Source organism: Nematostella vectensis, chromosome 10, assembly GCF_932526225.1.
Source record: "Nematostella vectensis chromosome 10, jaNemVect1.1, whole genome shotgun sequence".
NCBI classification, from domain to species: domain Eukaryota; kingdom Metazoa; phylum Cnidaria; class Anthozoa; order Actiniaria; family Edwardsiidae; genus Nematostella; species Nematostella vectensis.
In genome coordinates this window covers 12792684-12820425 of record NC_064043.1, presented here as the reverse complement: position 1 = coordinate 12820425, position 27742 = coordinate 12792684, and the positions used below count along the sequence as shown (strand labels likewise).

Here is a 27742-nt window from a genome sequence, read left to right as displayed (position 1 = left end):
GAAACGAAGTTTAGAGCTGTTAGCTGCGAGTTGGCTGGATGCAAACGTACGCGGAATAAACATCACCGATACATAAAGCGTGATCTTTAATTTAAGATGTATGTATAGAGAATGAGATTCCTGGTATTTTAGTTACAATGACGTAAAGATAATAATTTTATTGACTACTTGACAACTCTATCTCAGTACACGCTCTCGCATGTATCAGCCCTCCCCCTCCCCCTGACATTTGAGGGATAACGGGACAGGGAAGACGGAATAGATCCTACAATGCGTGTATTGTATCCACGCTCAACCAACGATAAATAGTGGGAGCTTTCCCAAAGATGGTATTTAATGCTTTTCCTATGCACGCGGTGCGTGCATAAGGGATATGTTACATAACCTTCTTATTTTATGATGATGACCTCACTTCCTGTTTACGCCTTGAAAACGCTGACTCAACACGATTTCTTATAAAACGCGACGAAACAATTTTATTTTTGTACTGAGCATAATTTGCAAATGCTGACTTACCTGTGCACGCCCCCGTATTACCTCAGAGTTACATTCAGGGGTCTATATCACGTATATACAAGAGCTATATGGTTATTTTTATCGTTTATAAGCTGCAAGAGAAGTTCCTGTATACACGCTTTATTTAATCCCTTCAATGATGCTATTTTTTAATCTCTTTAACGTCGAAGAGCGATTCTCCTTCGAACAAGATCTTTTGTTAAGCGACCTCAACCGAGAGAAAAACCTGTTAGGCTTAGAAATGTAGAAATGATAATTTCAGGTCAGTGCAAGGTCTACTTTTGGCCTGTTTTTTATTGTATTAGTGTTTCATACCAATACCATGAGACCGGGGATAGAAGAAGATTTGGAGTCACTGTAAGGGTGCTAAGATGATCTGGTATCAGCACAAGAGCATTTCATATTAAGACATAAAATGTCCCGCAAGGGGTTTTCTTTGCTTTTATTCGTTTCCACTATGGATCGTGCGCTGCTATCGATAATAAACTTTAACTTGGAAATTAAGCCGAGGCAAAGATAAATGGATTTCTGGCTCTTTTCCAGTATCTGGAACAAGTATGGAAAAACCTGCTCTGAGTCGACATGGCACGCAAGTTCACAGCCAGGGTCATGCCGTGAACTTCGTGCGCAAACAATCTAACAAGATAAAGTAAGCTCACCCGCGCGTTCATCTTTCTTATTGGCAGCAAGCACGCATACCTTAACAAAAATATGAGTAGAAGCTTCTCGATTTCCTCCTCACAAAGAGCACTACTGCAAACGTGTGATTCTTTGTTTTCACAAGCAAATGAGCTATTTGATTGGATTTTGTTTTAAGTGTCGGTTTTACATTCGCTCAAATAGGGCTCTATCACTTAAAATCAATTACCCAAACTGCGAAATTCGCTGCACAGATAAGTCAGATGACAGCAAATCGGGTTATAAATTAGTCAAAATGACGTACATTTTGTAGTGTTGCCCAATAATTTTTCAAAATCTCAAAGGTCACTTTCCCTGATGAAAAAGACCACATTGAAATTCTATTTTCTGAGAAAATATCCCGCGGCATTTAACCTCGGTAATCAAATCTCTCCAAACAATAGAATGTGATCTCCAGTACAATTGATAAGTTGATAATGCAGTACATGACAGAACAATGGCGTGAACAAGTATCTCAAATGCTAAATTTGAAATTTCCTGTCACCTTTGGCCCTGTTTTTCTTTTGTTCTGAGTGAAATCTGAGCCTTTCCATCATCTGATGTTTTTCAACCAATGCAGTCAACAAGCAAAATACATAAATTCTTGGTAGGACTCGGAGGCCAGTCTTTGTGGGTACCGAGCTCAGCGCGTTGCATCAACAAGGTTGGAAGAAGAAGAAAAAAACATCATGGCTCCAGAAACGAAAAAATCACAGCCTGCTGTAATAACAAAAAATGGTCATCCCGACAGTGAAGAAAAATTATCTAACCAACAGCGATTTTGCTATGGAGTTGGACATATTCAAAATGATTTGCTAACTTACGCCGCATTTAGCTACCTCCTGGTTTTTCTCACAAAAGTGATTGGAATATCAAGCAGTAGCACCGGAATTATTTTTCTCTGTGGACAAATAACCAACAGTTTTCTCTCTCCTGTTATTGGTTATGCATGCGATCGATGGAAAGTCCCCTTTATTTCAAAGTTTGGTCGGCGCAAGGCATGGCATTTGGTCGGCGTTGTGGTGCTCTTTATTGCCGTCCCTTTCCTGTTCATGAGGTGTACTCCATGTGCGGATAACCCCGACGAATGGATGCTCTTGTTCAACTACATCGCAGTCACCGTGTCTATGAACTTTGGTTTCACTGCTGTTGAGATCAGTCATCTTTCACTTCTACCAAAAATTGCTATCAGACACACGGACTTCGTCAAGCTAAATTCACTGAGGTATCAAAAAATATTATCAATCATACATGCTGATCATATTATATTCATATTTACCCTTCTAACTATTTTATAGGGTCACGGATGCAACTAAAAATATATATTACGATATATTATCTTTTGACACTAAGACTGATTGTGGATCGCGTTCTTAAGTAAGAAAGAATACGCCCCAAAACCTTTTTTCTGGCAAGGCGACACAATCCCCCTAAATGAAAATGACAAGTGCTTCACCCTCACTAAGCCTAAAAAGTCTTCTATTTTGCCTATACTAGCACACTAGCGTGGGCCATTCGGTTTTGAATAGCTCAATGAACAGATAATGTTCAGTCATAAGAATGTAGCCAAAGACCTCCTTTGATTAGTCAATGCAAGGTGTAAAAAGTAAATCTATAGCGAATTCTTTAAGCTTTAACCTGGATGTTTCAAAGCCTTTTTTCGGTACAATTGATGTGGAAACCTCACTCCCTCCCCCTATAAACACTTGGATATCTTTCGACTTGAAAAGCCGGTTTGTTACATAAGCAGGCAGAATATCAGACATTATCTCAAGTGCTTTGTGTTGTACATTTTTTGATGTGATTGGCTGAGGGCTCTAGATAAAGGTCACGAGATCGTGTTTAAAAGCACTATATTATTTTAAAAAAATTTTATGCTTGAGAATTGCAGTGCTTTCTTTCTGACCTTTTCTCTCTCTGTTCGGCCAAAAAATATATCTTGATTGCCGCCCGCAAAATATTAAACGACCTCCTCTTTCCAAACATAATTTCCTTTTAGGTTCTCTTCTCGTAGGTCTGAGAGATGTAGCATCAATATAAAATGAAATAGATATATTTTTTTCGAGAACACAGGCAACAAAATTCCTTGTAACAATATTTGCCTGTTAGCCTGTTCGGCCCAGGGGCACCAAACTCGGGCATGGTACGGCTTTGTACCGGTATGATGGCCATTTCATTGATGCAGGGTGTTTAAGCACACTCCAAAGGTCATACGCCTAGACAAAACATCAGTCTATTTGTATTTTTAATTAAAGTATTTACTGTTGTTATGCGTCCAACACGCTTTTCTTGATTTTCTACACAACTTATTAACACATGTACTTGGCGGAAAGGCGCAAGCAAAAGCAGTCTGGAGCAGTAAGCATTATGGCTTTCCTCGTTTAAGGTCAAAAGGTCTGAGAGAAAAACCCTGAACGATCATACGATCAAATACATATTCTGCTCCAAGGTGTTTTCGGGTTTTCGATGCCCTTGGGGCGCGATAATCTCAATGCGCGGAAAGAGAATCCATTGTGTTTATAAGATGAGGTCAAAAAGCCAGTTAACCCGAGAACTAAGAATAAATATTTTTTTTGCGGGAAGCTAAATACTCCTTCTTGGCCTTTAAGGATTGGCTTTACTAGTTGACAGGATGTAATCAGTTTCGGAATTCCAAATGTTTCACCTTGAGGACTATCTAATGTGAACAGCAGAGAAATGGGTGCCAACATTGTTGTTACGCCAAAAGAGGAATGGCTATACTATGACATTTCTCCTCAGCAAGGCCTTCAGAATCACACCACTCTTACGCGCTTGATTGATTAGCCAGGATGCAAGACGGGGAATTTTGTGTAATACTTATTCGCTTAAAAAAACAAACGAGGTGTAGATAGGATTTCTTAGGCGTAGACAATAAGTTTATTGAAAAGGAAACTTATATAAACCTGTCAGTATCCTATGGGGGGGGGGGGGGGGGGGGGGGGGGGGGGGTTAGGGGGCGGTCAAATAAGGTTCAAATGTTAGATCAAAATGGTGGATGGTACTTCCATTGAGAGGTGCGGAGAGGGGGGGGGGGGTAGCCCAGTATAGTAGAAGGTACCTCAATGGGGAAGGGGGGCAGAGAGTAAAGTAAGGTTTAATGATTTCTGTTACCTCCATGGGCAGAGGAAGGCGCGTCGCCTGGGTTTGATGACGATAGAGAAGGACGCACATGCATAGATTTCATGCGGTTTTATCGATTATCAATAAGAAAATATAAATTTCATAGGATGTTTAACACCCCTTGCACCCCCCCCCCCCCCCCCCCCCCCTAGATAGCTAGCTGTTTATACTAACACGTAGGAAGAAACCACCGGACAGCCTCTATCTGCTGGTGTGCGTCGGACCTTGTGGTCTGCGTCGACAGTTGATTAATTAATAAAACCTTTAAAACCTTTGTACATATACTAGCTATAACATGCCATTGTGACTCATTTATAACCTGAAGAAGGCAGGTATTGGCCTGCCGAAATATCGTTCTAAAAAACATAAATCTGCGTTGTTGTCGACTTTTTCTTTTAAAGGTTTTGTTTATACTACATAGCTAGCAGTTTCATGTTGCATGGATTAATAAATGTTCCTTAATGATTTTTTTTCATAGAACGGCATGGATGTTCATAAGCGGTATTATGGTCTATGGACTCATGTGGATGTTGCTAGGCAACAGTAGTGGGGAATCTCTTGACCACAACCAATGGAAGGAGTTTATGGTAAGTGACACGGGCAAACCTAGGCAAATGCCTGGGCTTATCTACGCTGAATGGTCTACCAGTGATTTTGGCGAGACCACAGGTAGACCGACGCGTGTAGGAAAGTTGGTCTAGGGCAAGCTTGCTTCTCCAAACGTTTGGCACAACAACGAATACAAATGATACTCTTTGTAAGAGATTCTGATGTCCCTAATTTGGAAGATTCGCAAGGCACATAAACAAACGTGCTCCACACGTGAAACAGCACATAATAATGCAAAGCGAACGCTATAAATAAATGTGAAAAATAAGCAGGGAACCCAGCTAACTGTTAAGGTTGGTTCTCACTAGGACGCAAGCGCAAACGGAAGCGCAACACAAGTGAGAATCGGCCAAACACAAGAGCAAGCGCAAGAAAACCAAGCAGTTGCGTTCTCTTGCGCTTCCGCTTGCGCTTATGTTCTAGTGAGAATCGGAAAACTACGTGCGTTCCGCTTGCGCTTACGTCCAAGTGAGAACCAACCTTTAATGTTTTAGACATTAAATAAGGTATGTTGCTTTGACGATGCGTCTAATCATCAATGCTGTGTTTTTTTTAGTCGCTTGGCATGATAATTACGGGAGTTGGGCTGTTTTTCTCGGCCACGTTCCACATCGGCACTAAAGAACCGAAAAAGGAGCACAAATATGGTAAGCATGGTAATCACCCTGCTCAGACAGTGCTGAAAAACGCAAGAGTATTTCCTGTACCGCGCGGTTAAACTAGCCTTTTTGTTTTCAAATGGTGGCGTTTTACCGGCGAACTGTCACATTTCGACGAATGCTAAGAAAACTAGACCAAACCTAAGGCTATAATTTTCTTTATGACTCCCTCATTATCAAACAAATTTGTCATCCTTTGTACAGTGTGGTTTTAATGCTGTACAGTTAATCAAAACAACGACTGAAGTCATCCTTTCGTACCTTTACTCGAACGAGTCATCAACACTGAGATTTTGTTTGTTTTCGCCAGAACACGCGCATGCGCATACGTTATTCAGCACTGGCCCCTGTAACGAGATGAGTTCGACAGGTTGACCCCTTCGCGTAGTTAGAAAGACAGTTTATTTTATCTGTGTATTTGGAAAGAAAACGTTTCTAGATGGATTTGAGTGACCTTTTACCAGTGTAAAGGATGACTTGAACTTGATTGATCCGTGCCAGTAAATTACTACTCTGGACTACTCTCGCGACCCCGCACATACTGTAAAATATTTCATTCATACGTAAAACTATCTTGCACAAATATAGGGGGCCACGACAATATCGCATTCGAACCAGAGGAGCCATTTGACAAGCCAGTACAAGAACGCATTAAAGAGAAAGCTCAACACGAACTTGACGTCAAAGCACTAGCCCGAATGTACAGCAGCTCTCCTGAACTCAAACTAAAGGATTACAGCCTAGAGCGCGGGGCACACTGGGTATTTCAGCCATGCGAAGCGGTTGACAGCGAGCGCGGGATTGGTGATAGTAGCACGATTCAGGTAGCGTCGCTCTCAATCCCCGAGAAACACACGAAGCTCGAGAAGGCTGGATTAGGCGAGGATACTAAGGACCCGGAACAGGGTATTGTGATGACGGGAATCGGCGCCAAGAAGCAGAAACCGATGAGCGCGAAAAAGTGGTTTAGAAAACCGGAATTCTATACGGTAAGTATAACTCATTTTATTTGAAATTATTGTCATAAAGAAGCTAAGACGATTTCTTACTTTCATTTTCAACTTTAATGAAATAATGAAGTGGGCACAATAGGGAGTGTTGTTGAAATGGCACTTTTTTTTGCGTAGGAATGAAACAGAAATACCATTCCTCTGTTGTTTTTAATAGCTATCTTGCCCTAGGTCTTGCATGGATACCCACGGGCATTGCGAGTCTAACCAGGTCTCTTTTGTTTTCACAGCTCTGCATGGTTTTCATGTGTACCAAGATTGTGATCAACGTCTCCAATTCCTACTTTCCTTTGTACTTGGTCGACGTGCTGCACTTGGAAAAGGTTGGCACCCATTTCCCTTTGATTAATGGCTAGCATCTTACTAAACTCTATTCAGACCGGGCTTTTTGAGGCTTCCTCTGACCGGGGGGGGGGGGGGGGGGGGCTCTTTCGGCCCCCATCCGTAACTTTTGAACCGTTGGAGCTATTATGACCATTTTTCAAAGAATCATTACCTGACAAAGAGGAATAAAATGATATATTGTGTTGCCATAGCAACACAATATGACGTCATTATGACGTCATTTAAGGACATATGGTTATAAATAGCCTTTGCATAGATCATCGATAGATCATCATGACCACTGTGACGTCATTGGTTGGCATGGTACCTTTAATATAGCATAAGTTTGCATCTGGACTCTTAATTAAAGTAATAATTTAAATATCTTTCCCAAAACTTTTTTTTTTCTACTTTTTATTTAAAATAGAGGAATATAAAAAGGATTTTGCCAAATTTAGATGTTAGTTTAAAAAAAAAAACAGGGAATTCCAGCTAATTATGTGACATCAGCATCCGCCATCTTGGATTTAATTAAAGTTATTTATTTTAATCAATAAAAACTAGGTGGCAAAATCTGAAGCTTTTTGACAATATTTAATCTTCGTTTTAAGTTGTATTAATGATTTCGGGTGGATATGAATGCTTTTTTTGCTATTTCTACAAGCACTATTTCAAGAAGGTCAAAAATTGACAAAAAAAACACCACCCCTCCCCCCTAAAAAAGAGATGTAAATTTCTATTGTGTTTTTTCAAAACTTGGTATATATGAAAGGGATTTACGTTGAGCACGTCGTATTAATAGTTGATCTTAATGACTTAAAGCGTTTTGCCTAATTTTCATTAAACCTTTGTCTCAAAACTTGGTTACTATGGTTACCAGGGTACACATATCAAAATTTTGTTAACACCAAACTGATCCCAGATAAATTTTAGGAAAAGTCATCAAATTTCACTGCTCTTGCCCTACTAGTTCAAAAATTATTACAGATCAAAGGTGCTGGTGGCCTCAAAAGCCTCCCCCCCGGTCTGAATAGGGTAAAAGCCAGTCAAAAATAAAATGACAAATAAACTCTTTCCTATTGCTTCTGCAATTGTCTTTAAAGGGTAAGCGTGTTACTAGGGGGCGAGAATTCTCATTCTCGTAATAACTTCTCTTTGAAGAATCCCACTTCTTTTTCGTAAATGGCTATGTGCCTTTGGAAACTGGAGAGGAATCGGGTTGGGGTTTGGGGATGGGTTGAGGATAGCCTGAGTATCAAGGCCCTCAGGGGAGGGGAGGGGAAAGGGGGGACTGGGGACTCCCCCCTTCTCCCCTAGAAAAAGCCTGATACTCAGGTTGAGGAGGAATAGAAATTGCTTTCTTTGCTGAGCTTTTCCTTGTTGTAATCGTTCGGTTCCAGGAAGCTATCGCTTATTTCCCTCTGATTGTTCTCGTGGCGTCTGCTGTGTTCAGCTACTTGTCCAAGAGGATTACAAAACTACTCGGAAACAAGGTGCGTTCTTCTTTTAGTAACAGAAACATTAAGAAAATATTGATGGTGGTGGTGGTGGAAGGGGGGGGCTGGCCACGTGCCCCCAGTGCCCCACCCCCTGCTACGTCCATGAGTAAGATAGTTGTTTCACAAATTCAATGGAGATTTCATTTCACAATAATCAGGTGACTATAAAGCTTTTGTACAAACAGAGCCAACATCGGCCAATATCCGAGATGCATGTGTTATGCATGTAAAGTCCTGTAATAGCATCGACCTCGGCTAGTATACGAGGTGAAGTTTGTCGTCTGTTTGTATATCTGTAAACCTTATACAAACACCGCCCGCATCAGCCAGGAATATTTTCATAACGTCTTGATCTGGAATCCGTTTCGTTCTACGGGTTTATTCCTACTGCTTGACAACCGGCGAACGGCCAGCATCATTTGAATTTTATGTACCTTTGAAAATGTATGTACCTTTGAGTAATTGGTTTTGTTCTAAAGGTTTCTTACTGCTTGGCTTCCGGGATGGTAATTGGGGCCTTCGTTTGGTTTTACTTCCAAACTATCGGCGCAAAGGACGCCATCTACGGTGCTGCCATACTAATGGGGGGCGGTTACTCAGTCATGCTGGTTACCATGCTAACGATGGTCGCCGAGATGATCAACCACATCGACAAGGTACAGTGGGCTCAACAAGTAGTATATAGAATCTTTTTTCGCCAAGAGTCAGCCTTTAAGTGCCCTTGTCAGCCACACCTTTGTTATTGTTTTCATTAATATTGGAAGGCACGTAGTGTATTAAAACCTCGAAATAACCACATAAAAACAAAGTTTAATACTTCATGTTCCAAATTCAATTGAAAATATCTAATTGGCTTCCGCAAATCAGCCGATTGAAATGGGTGTATAAAACAAGAACGGCAAAATAATCGATACACAGATCTTCAAAAAATTTCGGAAGCTGTCGTAAGGTTTTAGCGTTACTAGCCCGGCTAAAAATCCCCGTTAATTTGGCAAAAAAGTTACTACCCCCGCCCCCCGGGAGAGATGTGGCTATATAAAAGCGTACTTCCACGGCCATGCCCCCGTTACTCCACCGCTATGTCCCGTGGGTCGGGGGGCCGGGGTTTCAATTGACTAGCGATATAAACGTATTATCTCTTCCAATATATAGGAGTCAGGGGCTTTCGTGTACGGCGCTGCGAGCCTTTTGGACAAACTCGGTAACGGAGTGCTGATCGCGATTGTACAAGAGTTTTACCCAAAGTCTGATAGGTAGGTTTAAGGATATTTAAACAATTTTGTTTTCGAACAATCCCCTCTTTTTATAGACCCTTTACTACCGTAAATGTTAGTGAGTATAATTGGCGTATGTCCGTTCAGACCCTTTATTGGCTAATAAAAACCGTAACAGGTCTCGAAATGTTGCGGAAGAGGGGTGGGGTGGGGTGGGGCATCCAGGAGCAGAGACATCAAGAAGACTGGTTATTTTCTTATAATTTTGAAAATGTTAGAATCGGAGCTTGAGGCCCCCACCCATCCTTCACAAAGGTTCTGCTTATAATTATTGTGATATTTTTTTAGTGCTTCTGTGTTCGGGCTGTGAGCTTTTGGTTGGGATAATATTGTCCATTTGTTCCTGTGTTGGTTGGGCGTGTCCTGGGGCTTTGATTGGCTAATCTTGATATTTTGTTCCAGTGCTGGTGTATGCGCGGAGTGTGATACTTATGTTCGTCACGTGTTCCCTATCACGACCGGAAGTGCTGCCGTGCTGGGACTTGTCATTGTTCTTTTTTGCTATAAGACTCGCACCGACCCAGTGATCAAAGCAGGTAACCAATCTATCGAACACTGTCCTGCAAGTTGAACTAATCACTCCTGGGGGGACACACAGCCTTTCTTTGGGTATAGGGGTGCCGCTGGGGGTTTTGAAACCTGGCCCTGTTTAGGACAAAAATTCTGAAAAACCATACCCTGTTTAGGAGAACACTCTTGATTTTAGGACCCTGTTTAGGACAACACCCTCAATTTTAGGACCCTGTTTAGGACAACACCCTCAATTTTAGGACCCGGTTAGCACGTGAGAGCAAGCAAGGCAATCGGGCGGGTGGTGTGGGGAGTAGGGGGACATCTGCGCACTCGACTGCCACACGCCATAAATTTAAACTGCGCTGAGCAGTCTAATTTACTCTCGTTTCTCTATCGTCGCTTTATCAGTTTCATCGAAATGCACATGAAGTATGCACGCTAGATACTCTAGATAGAAACACGTCAGCATTCACATTTTACAAATATTATGCCCTTGAACTCCTTCTCCTGTCCTGGCAGACATTTTACTGATCATGGGTGTGTTGCGTTTATTTGTAGTCCAAGGGAAACAAGGGCTGGCTGAGGTATGCGCGCCAACGGATAGCACTCTCAGCAGCCCAAGTGCTAGCACATCCGGGTCACCCGGCATAAGTACATACGGATCCCCAGGAACAAGTAGATCCGGGACTCCAGGCACTAGCCTACCAGGAACGCCTGCCATTCTCCATGTGGAATTCAACACAAAGCTGTGATTTACCGAATGTAGAAGTCGGATGGAACGGGTCTTGAGAAAAATATAATAATTGCATGGAGGAAAGTTCATGCGCCGATGTTTGTATGAGCATAAAAGCGGACAAGACGATTTCTATTGATCTAGGACCCTTTTTGGCTTCAGAGAACAAAATAATATCGTGTCAAGATCTCCGCAAGGGCAAGAAAAGTACTTTACTGTAAACGTCATATTTTTTGTCCTGCAAAAAATATTGCGCAGAATTATTTCATTTCCAAAACTAACACGAAGTGAATGCAACGCGATAATTTCAACTTTTACAGCAAGGAAGCGAATAGTGCTTTTCTGGCCAGACGAGATCGGAAAAGAGGACAGCGCCGAAAATCCTGGATTTGAAAAAGGACGTTTTTATATGAAAGAGTGAAAGAAGGGCCACACCGTTGCATTTAAGGATCATCCATAATTCTTTATTGGCATGAATGAGAGAAAATAAACAAGTGTAATTGTTTAGTAGTAGAGATCAGAACAATCAACAACTTGATGAAGAAGTTGTTTTAGGAACATAAATCGAACTTTGAATATTCAACGTCATAATGTATATCGTACGATTGCTTTAGTGTGATCACACATTATTGTTATACAATAGAGTTTATAAATTAATTCGAGGACCCTCTTATCAATGCTCGATTATTGCGTACACCACTTAATTCCCGTCTACTGACTTCAGGGAAATATATCGGGGGCGGCTGAAAAAGGGAGGGGGGAGGTTTAATAGAATGACAGAAGACATTTCGCGCGTTAGGGCAACCTCGTCCCCAGGGCCCTCTCCCTTTTCTGTTCCTTTGGTCGGCGGCCGACTACGGCCGACTGCCAGAAAACGTAAGGCTAGTGCCAGTACCGCGCGGTTAAACCAGCCTTTTTGTTTTGATATGGCGGCGTTTTACCGGTGTGGCGCAATGTCACTTTAAATCTGTCATCTTAAGTACAGTATGGTTTTACTGCTGTACAGTAAGTCAAAACAACGACTGAAGTAAGCCTTTCGTACCTTTACTGGAACAATACCTTTACCGGAATCTTATGATTTTGTTTGTTTTCGCCAGAGCACGCGCATGCGCATACGTTATTCAGCACTGTCCGGCCAACCCGGAGAGGGCCCTGGGAACGAGGTTGACGTTAGGGGTCGGGGGATAGGGGTAAGAGCCCTGCACATACCCCCAGCATCCAGAAACGTTTTTGCCGTTTTCTAACTTATAAACGCTGATAATGTTCTATTTTTTATTTAAAACAGCGTCATTAGCTAGTTAATGTTTTTTTTTTTAACCATTTCCCCCCAACTGGCCTGTACCAGCCGTAGAAGTACACCACAAGAGCACAGAAATTCTAAATCGTTTACAGGAATCAGTTGTGGGTCCCTTGCAAAGTCCCCCTTAAATCGTTTTAGTTAGGTAACAATTCATATATAGTTAGTTAATTAATTAATTAGTACAGTCAAGGTGACCACTGGTACAAGGTGGACCAATAATAATGGTACACAGGGAGCCCAGACAGAAAAAAGTTTGCCCGCGCCGTCGATCTGGATATCTATGGACAGCGGAAATACGCAAATTCAAAATGGCGGACAAGACAAAATTATCGAAATACCGAATTTCTGACTGAACTATGGATGTATTTCCTAAACGATGAATACTGTTCCAAGGGTGGCATGTAGGGTACAGAATTTTCAAAAGTTTTATTACAAATGGAGCGCAATTCCCTTTCAAATAAGGTCAGTAAGTACATTATTTAGACAGATTGTTTTTTTGTCAGTGTGGTGTTTAGTGATGGTATGACAATGAGTATGGATTTATTTCAACTCTCAGAGCATCTGGAGTCCTTGCGAGATATTCTTCCAGTTCCTCAGTGAAGGTAGGGCATGTTTAAAAAATATCCAAATGGTATCGAATGGCGGTACGAACAGAGACCCGGCAAAATTACGTCACCTCATACAACTACGTCCGTAGAGCTAGGGAGTTGTGAGAGAACAACTCCCTGGTAGAGCGAATTCCTTGTGAAAGTTTATTAAGTGATTAAAAGTGATAACAAATTTACACTATTACAGACAAGAGATTATGACGCCCTAAGTTTCCCTCCCCCCCCCCCCCCCCCTCCCCTATAAAGACACTCTTCCTTGGACTTGAGTTGGTGTAACTCTTTACCACTGGAATTGCTATTGGAAACCCTTGATTAAGCATTTAATAAGCTCTTTGATATCAGATGTTATTGCCCCCTATGAAGTTTTTTTATAGACCTTTGGAAATCGAGGACTTGCAATTTTGGGATTATGGTAAAATAGAATGGCTAGATAAATAACAAGAGTTGGAAGTACAAAATAAGAATGGGGGGGGGGGGGGAGAGCTGTTATGTATTGCATTTGTGGATTAGTGATGTTTGGTATTTATGTGGAGCAGACCCTTGACTTGTCTGATTATCCACTGGAAAGAGTACGAAATTTTAGCATTGTCGCTCATGTGGACCACGGAAAAAGCACATTAGCTGACAGACTACTAGAGGTTACAGGTAGGACCCCTTTTAAATTAATTTTACAGCGCAACCAGTAAATTCATGAACACCTCAATCATGTGTGGAATGTTTATTGTCTTTTGATGAATCAGACATGAGAATTCAGACACTGAAACTTGTTGAGATATGTTACCAGTATCTTTTCATTATCAAATCATATTTACATTCCATATTTCCCGTTTTTACTGTCCTTGATGTAAATGCAAGAATTATTTAACAATAATTCAAGTTTTACAGTTTCACAGTTTTATTTTGCCAGTGTTTTTTTTTTCACAGGAGTTACAATTCATAAAATTGAGTAGGCAAGAAAGTCTAGAGAAGCCATTAGGCTTATAAAATAGGACTCCCTTCTAACATATATATAAATACCATCTTTTAAAAATTTTGAAAGAGCCTTGGTTAGTCTAGATGTCTAGATGTTGATTCAATGTTGTTTGTTTCTCTCTTGAAAAAAATTGTGAATTTTAATATCTTATTTGTTTTGCCAGGTACAATATCAAAAAGTAGTGACAACAAGCAAGTGCTTGATAAATTACAAGTGGAAAGAGAAAGGGGGATTACAGTAAAGGCACAGGTACAGTATATACAGAAATATATGAGTATTAAGGTAATCACGATATCATATATTGTAATAAATACTGTAATATGTATTATGTAGTGCTGTAGTAATTACTGTAATAATGATATTTTATGCTTCGTTTTAGACTGCATCTTTATTATACAAGCACAAGGGACATACATATCTGCTGAATTTGATTGACACTCCTGTGAGTTTAGATGTGCCTGTGTAGATTAAATTTATTCAACAATCAATGAACACTGCTTTGGTATTTTTTATCTTGCTAAAAACATCCATAAAACAAAGCAGTATATTGAGAAATAATGATTAAATATCCTCAATAATTAGTTCTTCCTCTCAATATTCATTCTACTAAGCCTTGGGAGCAGAACCAAGAACTTATAAAGGGGGAGGGGGTGGATTAGAGGGTTAGACATTAGTTTGAGACTTTATTTTCTGCTTTTTGCAAAACAAAGAGACATGACTTTTACTTATTAAAAAAAAAAAGAGTCTGGATATTGACACAAACAATACCACCACCACCATCCCATTCCCCCCACCCCCTGCCTCCCACCCACCTTGAAACAACCCTTGAAACTCATGTCTTCTTTCGTGGCCAGGGTCATGTTGACTTTAGCTATGAAGTTTCAAGGTCCCTGGCTGCCTGTCAAGGTGTTGTTTTGCTTGTTGATGCTGCACAGGTAATAACCCTGATATCCATATTCTTCTTTAAACAAAATTCCGAGCAATTTATTATCACAATTATTGCTTACTATATTGCATTTGCTTACTCTCATAATTTATTGCTTACTTATTCCAATTGTTTCTACAGGGAGTCCAGGCCCAGACAGTATCAAACTTTTTTCTGGCATTTAATTCAGAATTGACAATTATTCCGGCTCTTAATAAGGTAAACATTTATTAATTATAAAATAGCCAAAAGTTTTTATGTACTGTAGGATTTTTTTATGTCTACTGTATGTAGGACAGCACAGGGTTCTCTGGTTGCAGCTCTTCAGAAAGCCCGCTTGGATGATTATGAGAAAACTTATTGGAAGCCAAACTTATTGTCTTGAATTGATTGCCTTCTAAATAAAACCATGCTCCTATTTCTCATATTACTATTGCTTGATGTTGTATGAAACATGGGGCTTTTATTTTTTCAAGATTGATTTGAAGACTGCTAAATCTGATGAGGTAATTCATCAGATGGAAAGACTCTTTGATATTAATCAGCAGGATATCCTAAAGGTAGGTATTATGTGAAGATGTTTATTAAATTTTTAAACTATAAGACTGTAAAACACCCAAAATATTTCGTGTGTGGAATTTGTATTGTCTTCTGACGAATCATGAGACTTATTGAAGATTGACTCATATTGATGCATATTAGCAGAGAACTGAAGGCTTTCTACATTATGTCTTAGATTTCAGCAAAGGAAGGCATAGGGGTGACTGAGCTCCTTGACGCAGTTGTTGAGAAACTACCAAGGTAGTTTTACCAAGTAGAATTACATATTGCTAATGTGTGCACAGAGGTATCTGTCCACCAGGAAAAAAAAGGGATGACTGAAATTAAAACATTACCAGGCAGACAGGAGCAAATCAAAGGGCTCTGTGAGCCAACTCGTGAATGCAAATTTGTTTTTCTAGTTATTTTCTTGTGTGACTGAATCGTAGAAGATCAATTGACATCAGTGACGAAGGCGCATGCGCACGCTCAACCCACATCAGAAACTTTTCTGTAAAAACTAGCTTATATGTACTTTACGGCTATAACACGTAATGCCCTTAGCGGTCAAAGGTCGATGACAAGGCTCTTTTATAGTACTAAGCTTTAACCGGAAGTTGGTCACCGGAAGTTTACAGGAAGATCTAAAAATTGCTGTGTTGCGAAAGCACAGAAAGACCACAAAAAGTTTACGGATGATCGATCCAACGATCCGACCACCCGACGATCGAGTGACACAGAAGTCCCTCCAATAACTCGTAAATGCTTTGCAAGCATTCACGAGTTAAAAATGGCAAAATTAAAATTGTAAGGATATGATTGAGCAAAGTTGCCATAAATCATAAAAAAATAGCAATTCGCCCAAATTGGGCAATTTCAGACAAATCAAGAGCCTTACAATTTTGCAATATCTCAAAGAACAGATTATCTACCAAAACATATACTAAAGCTTTTTTTTATATATTACACAAGAAACATCTATGCAAAAAATCAAACAACACAAATCAACACAACCTTAAATTTTTTTGCTCCTGTCTACCACGTGCTGTGAGCCCACAGCGGTGCCCAACATTACCTGATAAAAAAGAAACTTAGGGTGGTAAATGTTTATGGAAACCTTTGTGCTCTCTTTCCAGACAACATCAACTACATAGCATACGCTAGTCGGGCTCACAGAAATAAAATTGTAATTGGCCCAGAATCTGTGTAGGGTTCACGGGGTCTGGATTGTCACAATCCTACAACCCTGCACCACAGTGATTACAACGCCTTCAGCTTACATATAATCTCTATCAACTTTTTCAGTCCTAAAGGTGATATCAAGAAGCCATTGTCCGCTCTTTTGTTTGACTCATGGTATGATCAATATCGGGGAGTAATCTGTCTTGTGGCTGTGGTCGATGGATCAATCAAAAAAGGTTTGTGTGCTCTTTTTATTAGCCAAGAACTAAGAAACTACTGAATGTAAGGACATAACCACTCCCTACTAAAAGATTAATCCACTATGTTTTTTTTTTTAAGGTGACCAGATCACATCCATCCATTCTGAGCAGTCATATGAAGTATCAGATGTTGGTATCTTGCACCCAAATGAATTCTCAACTGGAGCATTGTAAGTGTTACAGTACTGTACCTATTTAACTAGGTAGTGATGTTGTTGTATCTGCTTGAGGACTGAATTCCTTTTAAAAACAGCCTTGCCCGATCTAGGTCCCTGACAAGTACTGTTGCTTTCTAGGTATGCTGGCCAAGTTGGTTTTGTAGTGACAGGGATGCGCAATCGGAAAGATGCTCAGATAGGAGACACATTCTGCCACACCCACTCCCTAGTAGACCCCCTACCAGGATTTAAACCGACAGTCCCTATGGTAATTTAGGATTTTAACCGACACTCTGTATGGTAACGTACTGTGTGTATTGAATCACAAGCAATTTTAAAAAGTCCAACCCTTTTTTAGACTATACACTAGCTTACATAAACTTAAGGTGGAGGTTTAAAAAAAAATGTTTTGGAGAGAGAGAGATGTCCTTAAAGAAGGCCAATCGCGCTGCCATTTTAAGCTAATAAAGTATCAGACTTTAAGTGTGGATGATTATTTTGAAGTTTCCTTGCAAACAGACTGTTTCCATGCAAATAAAAAAACCGGAGTGGTTGATCGACATATTTAAACATTTGCTCTGTTGATGGAGGGGATATCTGTATATTCTGTTTAAATTATGAACAGGTGTATACTCAGTTAATCACCAGTCCCGTTAACTCTGTTGAGCGTTGACTGTATAATTATATCGTTCAGGTATATGCAGGCGTATACCCAGTGGATCAGTCCGAGTACGTGTTTCTGAGAAACGCCTTAGAAAAACTTACGCTGAATGATGCGAGTGTCACAAGCCACCCTGATAGCTGGTACGTTAACTTATAGAGTGCTTTTTTCGCAGAGTTTTAGCGCTAGAGTCAAATTGCCCTTCGTCCGCATCCTGAATCACAGCCGCCAGTCTGTGGCATTTTGGGTGCGCGCGCAACATCGTGAAAACGGTCTATACTGTTATGGCTTATTCCTTTATTTCCAGTATCGCGCTCGGCCAAGGCTGGAGGCTTGGTTTCTTAGGACTTCTTCACATGGATGTATTCAAGCAACGACTTGAGCAGGTGAGATGGTTTCTGATAAACAGACACACCCATTTCTCGCCTGCTAGCCGGCTCTCCAGCGGTTATTTCGGAATTTCCTGTTTTTGCGATTTTGGGATTCCTGTGGCGAGAAAAAACACAGGAGAGCCGTCTTGCAGGCTAACCCATCCAACCAAGCATAATTTACTCTCGGAGGAGAGGAAAAATGTATTTTGTTAAAAAAGGCTAAATTCGTTACTATGATCCATTTTATACGTATTGCAGGCTGTTTTTCTTCGTTGCACTTTCAGGAATTTGACGCTAGTGTTATTATCACCTCTCCCAGCGTGCCCTATCGAGGTATTTTATCATCATATGTTTAATGCTATAGACATATGGATGTGATATTTTACGTATGTTGACTTTGAGTTATTGCGACGACGTTGGACATGATGCTCGCTCGCTATTAGCCACGCATCGAGACGCTAGAAGTGTGAGGGTGGGGAGGGGAGGGTGGGGAGGGGACTGGTGGGCGCTTGTAGCGATATCTCTCCCACGGAAAGGGACTTGAACGCGTTCATTTGAACTAGATATATGTTGTTTTGACAGCGGTTTTGAAGAAAGGAGGGAAAACGATCGACATCTTGAATCCTTTAGAGGTAAATTGTTATTAGAGTGGTGTTAGCTTACAATATTCGTGTACCAAGCCCTTTTTTGAAAGAAAGGCAGCCATTGACAACACATGATCCCTCTAATCATTAATTTAACTAGCTCTCACTTAACACTTTTTGAGTCAACGCTCTTTTAATTTTCATGTTGACATGACGGAAAAGTATTTCGAATAAGCTCATATCACATAAAATAAGACGGAAAATTCCTTAGCGAGCAAAGCAAACAAAAGGAATCAAATGCGACTTTTAAAATTTCCATGCGACTTTTTGAAAAGCGTCATTGAAATTTGTAGCTTTTTTCCCGACCTCCATTAACGGGAGATGATCAAAGTATGGAATCAAACCTGATTGGGAAAATCAGTACAGAATGCAAGGAACGGACGATCATTGTAATAAGAAATCGCGACTTCTTTAGTATGTTTTTTAATACACAAGGGTTTTCAGTCAGATTCGCTTGCAAATACACAAACCTTTGTGACAGACAAACATTTTTGTTGTCACGTGCCTAGTTGTGTTATCATGTTTAGTTACCAGACCCCGGCAGTGTGGAGGAGTACCAGGAACCGTACGTGTTGGGAACCCTGATGTTCCCGCAAGAGTACATGGGAAAGATGCTCACACTGTGCCAGGTGTGTAGAGACTAAGATATGACGAACGCCAATCGTCCTCAGTAGTGTTACAGGAGCCCTGACCCGGAACAAATTCGTACAGTGCATTTCTGAAGTTAAAGTGTATAATTATACCGAAATCAAAGCACAAAAAATCTATAGAATCTTAGATGGCAGACAAAATGAAATGTCCAATCTCGAGATGTTTGCTGCACGTCCTTTCGCCTATCTGTCCGTTTGTCTCATTGTTCTGTGTCTCTGTTTGTCCGTCTTTTTCTCTCTGTTTATTGTCTCACTGTCTAGGCTATCTTCCCATCCGTGTAGCTGCTACATTATTATCACCTTAAGTCATTGATTGTTTTTATTTCGATGAACATCATATTTTGGATCATAGGAGCGTCGAGGCGTACAGGAGGACGTGGTGTTTATCGATGAACTTCGCGTGATGCTCAAATACAAGTTACCACTAAACGAGATAATCACAGACTTCTACGATCAACTGAAGACTCTCTCCTCCGGATACGCAAGGTCAGCAGTGATCAGTAACTCTTTCCCCCTCCCCCTCCCTCTTTCGCTCTCCGTTTGTCCTGTCCGTCCTACCTTTCTGTCTTTCCGTGCGTCTGTCCGTAGGTCTGTGTCCGATTGTCAGAATGCCGTCTGACCCTCTGCACGTTCATCCGTCTTTCCGGCTATCTTTGTGTTTTTCTGTCGAGTATCTTCTGTTTCTCTAAACGCACGTCTGTCTGACCGTCCGTATAACTAATTATCTCACCTTATCTTGTAGTTTTGACTATGACGATCATGGATACCACGCAACAAGGATCGTCAGAGTAAGTAATGACAGTTAATGAAACTCTAATATTCATAAACTATAGATTAACTTGCGGTACATCATCAATTGGGTAAAGTATGACTCATGCTTGATGATACATTAGCTTCATTTTGCCGCCAACTCCTACTGTGCACCCGCAAAGACCGCTGGGCCCCCGAGCATGTGTTAAATCACCAACGACCAGAGTCGCGTCCACTTGAGATAGATCACATGCTCCTAGTTGTTGGCTTACTCTTGTTGATTTAACTGGTCATACCACGTGGTTTCAGATGGACATACTTATCAATGGCAAGGCCGTGGATGCGCTCAGCTCTATCGTGCACGCTGACAAGGCTGTCATGTCCGGCCGAACATGGTGCAAAAAACTATCGGAAATCATCCCAAGGTGTGTAAGCTTACACTTGCCCCTCTCACCTTTCCTTGTTCTTACGCCCGATTCATTCGTCGCGCATCTGCCTTGTCAAATCTAATTATTTGTGTTGGGCATATGGACGTCGACGTCTGAACCAATTAAGTTTGGCACGGCAGAATTTAGGTGTTGTGCACGGCTATGCCAGTTGTGCTGCACGGCAAAAGCACGACGCTGTTTCAAAGGTCGAGCTTTTTAAATTCGTTGAGTCATAAACCAAGAAACTCTACCTCAAGTCAAATTTGACTACTAGCACCTATATTGAGCACGACTCAATATATTTGTATCGATACAAATAAACAATTAGATCGGGCCTTATTACTGTAGGTATTAGTATTGTAGTATTAACCCTCAAGGTAGCTTTCTTGTGTCCAGCGCTCTCGGTGATTTTTCATCGCCACTTTTCCTTCCTGGAAAAATGGAAACACTAGAAGATTCAGCTTCAAGGTTGAGACTCGATTTCAGCAAAAAAAAAAAAACTTTCGATTACCTATGGATGATTGAGTTGTACTTAAATGTTCATTATTTAGCGCCACCATTGCACGGCATGCTGGAAAATAGGGTGATACCTGATGTACGTAAGGTGAAGTGGCTCACCAATATTTCCTTGTCTTGTCGTCAAACGATTGTATAGCGGTGCCAGCAATCTTGGTGATGTTTGCTCTCCCTTTTTTCAGACAACTATTCGAAGTAGTTATACAAGCCTCTATAAGGGGACGTATCATTGCAAGGGAATCGTAAGTAATCATGGGCTATTAAAGGCTACCGCCTCGAAACGTCTGTTATTTTCTTTTTGCGCAAGTCTATAATTATACTTCTTCGTCTGATAACAAGCGCTACCAGTCACCTACAACACTTCGTTGCATTTTTTACACTTTGTAAACAACACTTCTTCGTCGCGTCTTAGTTTTAGGTTAGCCTGCGTTTTTTTGAAATGCTTTTAACTTTTTTTTCCAGACTTCGACCTCTACGTAAAGATGTCACGGCTAAATGTGTAAGTAGTGAGTGACATCAGATGAAGGGCTCAAGAACTCTTCTCTAACAATTCTCTATCTGGGTTAAAGTTTGATGTTGTACGCCTCTCTGACAGTTGTTTCGCTGACGTTTCGTGCATCAGTCATTCGTCTAAACACAAAGCTTCAACGAAAACAAATCTACTTTCATAGTCATACGTCAACTGCACAGTCATTGGTATCATTATTAGTACAATTGATAGTATATGACGAACCTTCAATAAATAATTACCTACTTTTGGCGGCAAAGGGAGAGGGGTGGGGGGTGGGGTGGGGGGCACAACATCTATGGCAGGACCATATGGTATTTTTAACTCAAGCTAAGTTCACTCAGGTTTAAAAATTGCGAAATTCCTTTTCCCTTTTTTCTTTTCCAGTATGGAGGCGATATGTCAAGAAAAATGAAGTTACTAAAGCGACAGAAGGAAGGGAAAAAGAAGATGAAGCGAATAGGAAAAGTCGATCTCCCCCACGAGGCATTTTTGACACTGCTGACCAGATGACACGCTGTTCTGCGGATTTGGATATAGAGACACATTCGACCGCATGTCGAATAAAAAACCGCACGGAAATTCTTCGGCGCCTATGCAATGGCGATTCAGAAGGCCACGGCAGACCTCGGGCTTGCAACTTTTTATTTAGCCCGATATCTAAATTTCGTCCAAACTCGTTCCTTATTTCGATTTATTTTGCTTCATAATGCAGTCTATACGTTTGGGAAGGTACTAGTAGTGACGAATAAGTGTATTCTTACTTCAACTGGTTGTATTTGCCTTATTTTCACCCATCCAGCTAGCTCTGGTCCCATGCCTACCACATTTCAAACGCGCTTTCGGAAATAAGAATCACCCTCTAATTATAAATCAACACATGGTTGTAAAGCTGCGCTGACGTTTCGAGCGTTAGCCCTAACGTAGAACGTGAGAACGAAACTACTCTGTTTTACAGAGGCTTACAAAATACTTTTTCAACCTTGTATTGGGTTTATCTAAACCAAGCCTACGCAGACAATGTCGTTTTTTCACAGCTTGTTTTGTTTTTCTAGTTATACCATTTACCCTCCCTTACTATCCGAGAGCCCTTGCGCGGCTTACTTCAAGCTCGTAATAAGCCTAGCCCCCAGTCCTCCTCGGCAAGTACAACAGTGCTTTGCGGTCCCCACTTTTAATCCCTTGTCGCTTCGCTGAGGCAAGCACAAGTTGATGGTTCCTTGTATTTTTCATCAAAAATACAGCTATGAGCATATTGGGAGAGTGTCCTAGGGCATCATAAAATCTATTGGGACATAATTGAGTGTTGTGCTTATGGGTATTTGCAAGCAAAGGTGGATTCATGTTGATTTTATCTTGTTTGGCTTTGACTGGATGAGAAAATTTTCTAATAACTCACCACAGCCTGTTTGACCTGGAATTGATTTGTTTGGCTTCGGAGTGAAAAGACATCTAACTTTAGCGAGAGGAGTGTTGACTGACCCTCCCCCCTCGTGAGTTTTTCCCTGGATCTCCCAGAACGCCTTGCAATCCGTGATGGCATTTAAATGGTTTTACAAGCATTCAAGGAGTGGACATTGTGTTTTGAAGCCATGGAAATGAACCTGGAGGGTCAGAATAAAGGTATCTATTTGTGTCTTGAGATGTGTTTCCTGATCTCTCTCCCTTGTATGGTATTTTGAGCGTTTTGTTGAGAGGGGTGATTCTGCTTTTTTTTTCCTTGTTCGATTTGAAATTTGTCAAAGAACCTGTTAGTGCTATTATTTGGCTTAAGAGTAGTAGCTATCACCCTGGTTGTATGCATATCTTCAAGACCATTTATCCCTTAGGATGATGCCTGAGTATCGTCATCTTGTTATGTTTATTTTGCATTTATGAATTTTTTTGGGTTTTGGGTACTTCTCAAAGGCGGTACAGGCTGGTTAAGGGGTTAATGTGTTAATACTTTATTTCAAAAATCTATAAGGAACTGACCAGTAGGGGCTCGACTGTGCCCCCCCCCCCCCCCCCCCCCCCCCGCCCCCAATATGTTCTGAATGTTTCTATATCATGCACCCCGATATTTCGAGGCCTGCTCCAGCACTAATATGTGTCTTCTATAGCCTCGTCACCTTAATCACTAAAAACCTTGCCTTTTATATCATAGTCCCTGATTCTTTTCAGCTAGAAATGACATAATCTGCACTTCTCAAGTATTCCGCCTTGTTGAATTTGGTAAAAATCAACCCCGCTTGTAGCCTTGTACAGGGATTTAAAATCCTCTGCACACGAGGAAGGTTCTAACCGATAGTACTAGCAGTATTATTTGGCATTTGCGAAGCCCAGTTTGAAAATCAAAAAATGATTTCCGAAGTACCTGACGGCTTGGGGACGGGGGGTGGGGGGGTGCTTGGTTCCGACACGAGCATATGCAAAGAAGATTATCAGACCATCCGACCATCGAGTGACCCATTACTTCATGGATGACCCCAAGGTTAGTACTTCATGTAGGGTTAGGAGGATAATGACTTTCGTGGGGTTCACCCGGTTAACCTTTGCTGTTACGACAGAGTGGTCCTCGGCCTCGGAAGATCACACGATTTCGGCATTACTGTGCTTGGGACGAAGTGACGGGTCAAAGACGCTCTGAATTATCTCCGATGGCATCGTCGACACCTCAAGACTCTAGGGTAGAACCCTATCAATTACCTGCGGAATTCCCTGAGATCGATAAGGTACGACACTTACCCGGTATGACTCGTGAGCTTCTGGACGAGATCAAGAATCTCCCGGTGCAAGAAGGCGACGTATTTGTAGCGACCTACCCCAAATGTGGTGAGTGAGATAAAAGTTGTTTACAATGATTGTCTGGTTGTTGAAGATATATAATATATATCGCACTAGCGTACTGACTGAACTAACCAACGTGTTTCGCGTGATACGCGGTGTTGCGTGACAACCAACCAGAAAGATGAGACCCTAAAATAATTCGCAGTTGCTAAATGAAGGGTAGCCGCTTGCGTGAGCTAAAAGCGGTAGTTTTAATTCTTTTTTTTAAATAACACGAGAAAATGCTACCTGAAATGAATAAATGCCCTTCTATCTTTATTTAGATAGAGGAAACATTTATGGATTTAGTCTAGTGATGTCTTTGAAATAAAAAGGTTCCCCTTGCCTATGTACAGTAGGAAAACGTTTGGTGACACTTGTGTTATGTACATTTGAGTTAGCCCGGGACACAAATTTTGATATTATAGTCCGAAAGTTGCCAATCAACAACATGACAAAATAATTTACAAATTTAAAATGTGCCTTTTTATTTCCCCCCTTCGTTCCCTGTATGCAGCTAGAAACTCCATTCTCCTGTAAGGTTTTGAGTGAAGCCCGCTCTCACACTCAAGGTCTTGGAAATACTTAATGAGCAGTAGATTCTTACATTCTTCTAACGAATTTAATTCTGACATTCTTTATCAGGCATTATATTTCTTTTACTGACATTTCTTGGTAAAGTGTTTGCAGGAGAATTATGCCTTTCTTTTTTTTTGCTCTACAAAGCCCAAGGAAATAATGGGCATAATGTATTCTTTTTGGAATCTCCACAAGATTTAATGCGTTGTTATTTTTTTAGGCACTACTTGGGTTTCTGAAATTATATGGCAGATCTTCAATGATGGTCAAATTGATAAATCAGACATTGGTAAAAGAGTGCCATTTGTAGAAGCTTACCCATTGATGCAGAAAAAAGGTGTGTTTATCAATAAGGATTTGACTTTGACTGGACTCTACCGAAGTGTTCCTGCACCACGAGTCTTTAAAACCCACCTGCACCATCATCTTGCACCGATGGGAAGTGACACCACCGCTAAGCCGAAGTACATCAATGTCATGCGTAACCCTAAAGACTGCGCAGTTTCCATGTTCTTTCACTGCAAAGGGATGGAATTTTTCAAGTGCAATGCCTCTTGGTCGGAGTTCTTTGAGGCTTTTATCAGAGGTGGAGGTAGGTTTAAGTGAAATGAATGTCAAATGCACACATATTTAATAGTAATAATGATAAATATAATAATGACAATGATAATTATTTAATATGAATAATAATTAAAATGAAAATAATAATGGTATAGTCGACCCTCTATAAAGCAGTCATCCACAGGACTTAGCCAAGTGATGGCTCAATTCAACTGTAATAATGATAATTGTAATGAGAGTGATGTTGATGATGATGATCATAATAACACTTGTGATGATAATAATAGATAATAATTGTAAAATTCATAGCTGGTAATAATAATATAGCACACAAGATCTTTAACATCCTCTTATTATTGTGAGTGAAATGTTTAGGAGACAGGACCTTGGTTCTCTTTCTCATCTCAAAGACTGAAAAAATAGGAGAAACAATTTCAACCCGCTTACAGCACCAAGTTCAAATGCAGACCTGAACCAAAAACAGTCCCCTTGTTTAGAGCCATGATTCGAACATTGACTGCAGAGAGAGAGGGGCCACTGTGTTTCCTCATATCACATGGCATCCACGGTTAAATTGGCAGCAGTCTTTCTTTGCAGATTTTGAAAAGCTCTGTATTTTGTAATGAAAACAATCTGGGTTGCTGCCCCCAAAAATTATAAGTTGGGATATCATTACAACTTATCTGCTATACCTCCCACAGAAGTTAAAGCTTCTTTAGAAAATAGAGCTAGGTTTCACTCACTTACTGTTCTTGAAAATATTTAACAATGCTGGTGTGTGTATAGCTTGTGTGTTCTTTAATAGTTCACTTTCTTTTTTAAACTAACAGTGTAACCCTGATAACTCGGATAAGTTCTCCCAGGTACTTTAACTTTTCTTTTTTTTTAACCCTAAAAGTTAAATGGGTTCCACTGTATTGTTTTAAACACTTCACGTCATGAGGATAACCGTTGATAATAAGCTGTCCATGTTTAACAGTGGAAGAGGGTTTGTGGTTTGATCACGTTCTTGGATGGTGGAAGCATCACGGGGATCCCAACATTCTCTTCCTCAAGTACGAGGACATGAAGAAGGTAAGTAAATCAATTTACGCGTGGACTCTCTCTCTCCTCGAACCCTATTTATTCGCAATTATTTATAAAGCTATGCGCGCCATCGTTATCAGCAAGACAAGGAGGCCGGCCAATACAAAATGCACAGTCTTGATTGGTCGTGTAAATTCAGTAGGGCTCTGACATCACGGCACTGGCCCCCTCCTTATAGTTCAGTTGCGAGCACACAGAAAATGCAATAAAAAACGCCAAGGACATGGCTGTTACTTATCGCTTTATTCTTGTAGAATTAAGATAAGAAGCCTTATCTTCTTGTTTGAGATCTGCGACTTTATATTTTAACATGAAACTGATCTCATTTAATATATCGTAAAAAGTGATGATTTTAGTCATGGCTACTTAACATAAACACGGTATGCTTTTCAAGGTTGTACTCAAGATCACTCTGTATTCTATGGCATAAATTTCACAAGCTTTTTCACGGTTTACTGTCTCAGGATTTACCAAGTACTGTTCGTCAAATTGCGTCATTTGTCGGAAGATCGCCATCTGAGGAGGTTATTGCAAGGATTGTTCGTCAGACAACCTTTGATGCCATGAAAGACGGAGAGCAATTCTTCCAAAGAAAAAGGCCCGATTTTAAGCCTGGTTTTAAGTTCATACGCAAAGGGGAGGTAGGTGACTGGCGTAACTATTTCACAGACGAGCAGAGCAGGCGTGTGGATGAGATGTACACCCGCATGATGGCTGGTAGTGGTCTTCAGCTAGAGTTTGAACCGGACGACACACATTAATGCAACGACTTTTTCGGTCGTTAATTTTACGAAGAATAAGAACTTCCAAATATGTTATTTCCTTATAATCAAACACGAGGTGCTGCAAAAAATAGACATAATAGGTACATATTTGACAAAAACTTGTCTGTTGACGAGTAATTATTAGCTAAATAGGCTTATAGGGATTTTAGCTACCAGAAGAGCTAAGGGACGGTTTGTCGCGCGCTTTTTCATTTTTCGCTTCTTTAGTTGCATTTCAGGATATAAGCATTCAATCCCCGCTTTACTTTTTACTAGGGAATTGGCGTATTTTTATGTTATAACATCCATATGATACATTGTATACGATGTAGTTTTTAATGTACTTGTTGGTGGTGAATTAACGTATATTTACTTGAGCCCTTTACATTCGCCTTTGTTTTTATCCATTCAACTCACTCTGTTCCTACGCGCACCATTCCGCCTTTTAAATAACACCACGCCTACGTAACCGCCCTGGAAAGGGCTTTAGGGTATAAGTATTCCCTGCTTAAAC

General features: G+C 40.7%; 3 protein-coding genes across 7 annotated transcripts; all 3 read left to right on the top strand.

Moving 5' to 3' along the window:
• The first annotated feature begins 514 nt into the window (after positions 1–514).
• On the top strand, positions 515–11629 carry LOC5512548 (major facilitator superfamily domain-containing protein 12). Of its 5 annotated transcripts, none has more exons than XM_048733348.1 (12): positions 515–778; positions 1060–1165; positions 1806–2419; positions 4814–4922; positions 5501–5591; positions 6192–6592; positions 6844–6936; positions 8338–8430; positions 8916–9092; positions 9589–9689; positions 10113–10246; positions 10782–11629. In XM_048733348.1, exons 3-12 carry the CDS (start codon positions 1884–1886, stop codon positions 10973–10975), a joined length of 1929 nt encoding a protein of 642 aa, XP_048589305.1. In that variant the 5' UTR covers positions 515–778; positions 1060–1165; positions 1806–1883; the 3' UTR covers positions 10976–11629. The 5 variants fall into 5 exon arrangements, with proteins under 5 accessions (XP_048589305.1, XP_048589304.1, XP_048589303.1 ...); XM_048733347.1 differs by having other exon boundaries at positions 1775–2419; XM_048733346.1 differs by having other exon boundaries at positions 515–1165.
• Positions 11630–12536: 907 nt separating this feature from the next.
• LOC5512549 (translation factor GUF1 homolog, mitochondrial) lies at positions 12537–22466 on the top strand. Its single transcript, XM_032381912.2, has 23 exons — positions 12537–12718; positions 12813–12858; positions 13401–13509; positions 14001–14086; positions 14217–14279; positions 14692–14772; positions 14904–14981; positions 15239–15322; positions 15499–15563; positions 16608–16720; positions 16824–16914; positions 17041–17170; positions 17597–17706; positions 17871–17949; positions 18219–18267; positions 18517–18566; positions 19106–19207; positions 19581–19714; positions 19971–20016; positions 20288–20403; positions 21105–21164; positions 21385–21421; positions 21818–22466. Exons 1-23 carry the CDS (start codon positions 12633–12635, stop codon positions 21941–21943), a joined length of 1941 nt encoding a protein of 646 aa, XP_032237803.2. The 5' UTR covers positions 12537–12632; the 3' UTR covers positions 21944–22466.
• Positions 22467–23979: 1513 nt separating this feature from the next.
• LOC5512508 (sulfotransferase 1C2) lies at positions 23980–27613 on the top strand. The gene is made up of 4 exons (XM_001632781.3): positions 23980–24244; positions 25038–25409; positions 26358–26452; positions 26929–27613. Exons 1-4 carry the CDS (start codon positions 24070–24072, stop codon positions 27223–27225), a joined length of 939 nt encoding a protein of 312 aa, XP_001632831.3. The 5' UTR covers positions 23980–24069; the 3' UTR covers positions 27226–27613.
• Positions 27614–27742: the final 129 nt, after the last annotated feature.

Coding starts and splice junctions, on each gene's coding strand:
- LOC5512548 (XM_048733348.1), top strand. CDS start 1,884: ATGGCTCCAGAAACGAAAAAATCACAGCCTGCTGTAATAACAAAAAAT. Junction 5,592..6,191: donor GAAAAAGGAGCACAAATATG/GTAAGCATGGTA, acceptor GCACAAATATAG/GGGGCCACGACAATATCGCA. Junction 6,593..6,843: donor GAAAACCGGAATTCTATACG/GTAAGTATAACT, acceptor TTGTTTTCACAG/CTCTGCATGGTTTTCATGTG.
- LOC5512549 (XM_032381912.2), top strand. CDS start 12,633: ATGAATACTGTTCCAAGGGTGGCATGTAGGGTACAGAATTTTCAAAAG. Junction 14,773..14,903: donor TGCTTGTTGATGCTGCACAG/GTAATAACCCTG, acceptor TTGTTTCTACAG/GGAGTCCAGGCCCAGACAGT. Junction 15,564..16,607: donor GTTGTTGAGAAACTACCAAG/GTAGTTTTACCA, acceptor CAACTTTTTCAG/TCCTAAAGGTGATATCAAGA.
- LOC5512508 (XM_001632781.3), top strand. CDS start 24,070: ATGGCATCGTCGACACCTCAAGACTCTAGGGTAGAACCCTATCAATTA. Junction 25,410..26,357: donor GGCTTTTATCAGAGGTGGAG/GTAGGTTTAAGT, acceptor CATGTTTAACAG/TGGAAGAGGGTTTGTGGTTT. Junction 26,453..26,928: donor AGTACGAGGACATGAAGAAG/GTAAGTAAATCA, acceptor TTACTGTCTCAG/GATTTACCAAGTACTGTTCG.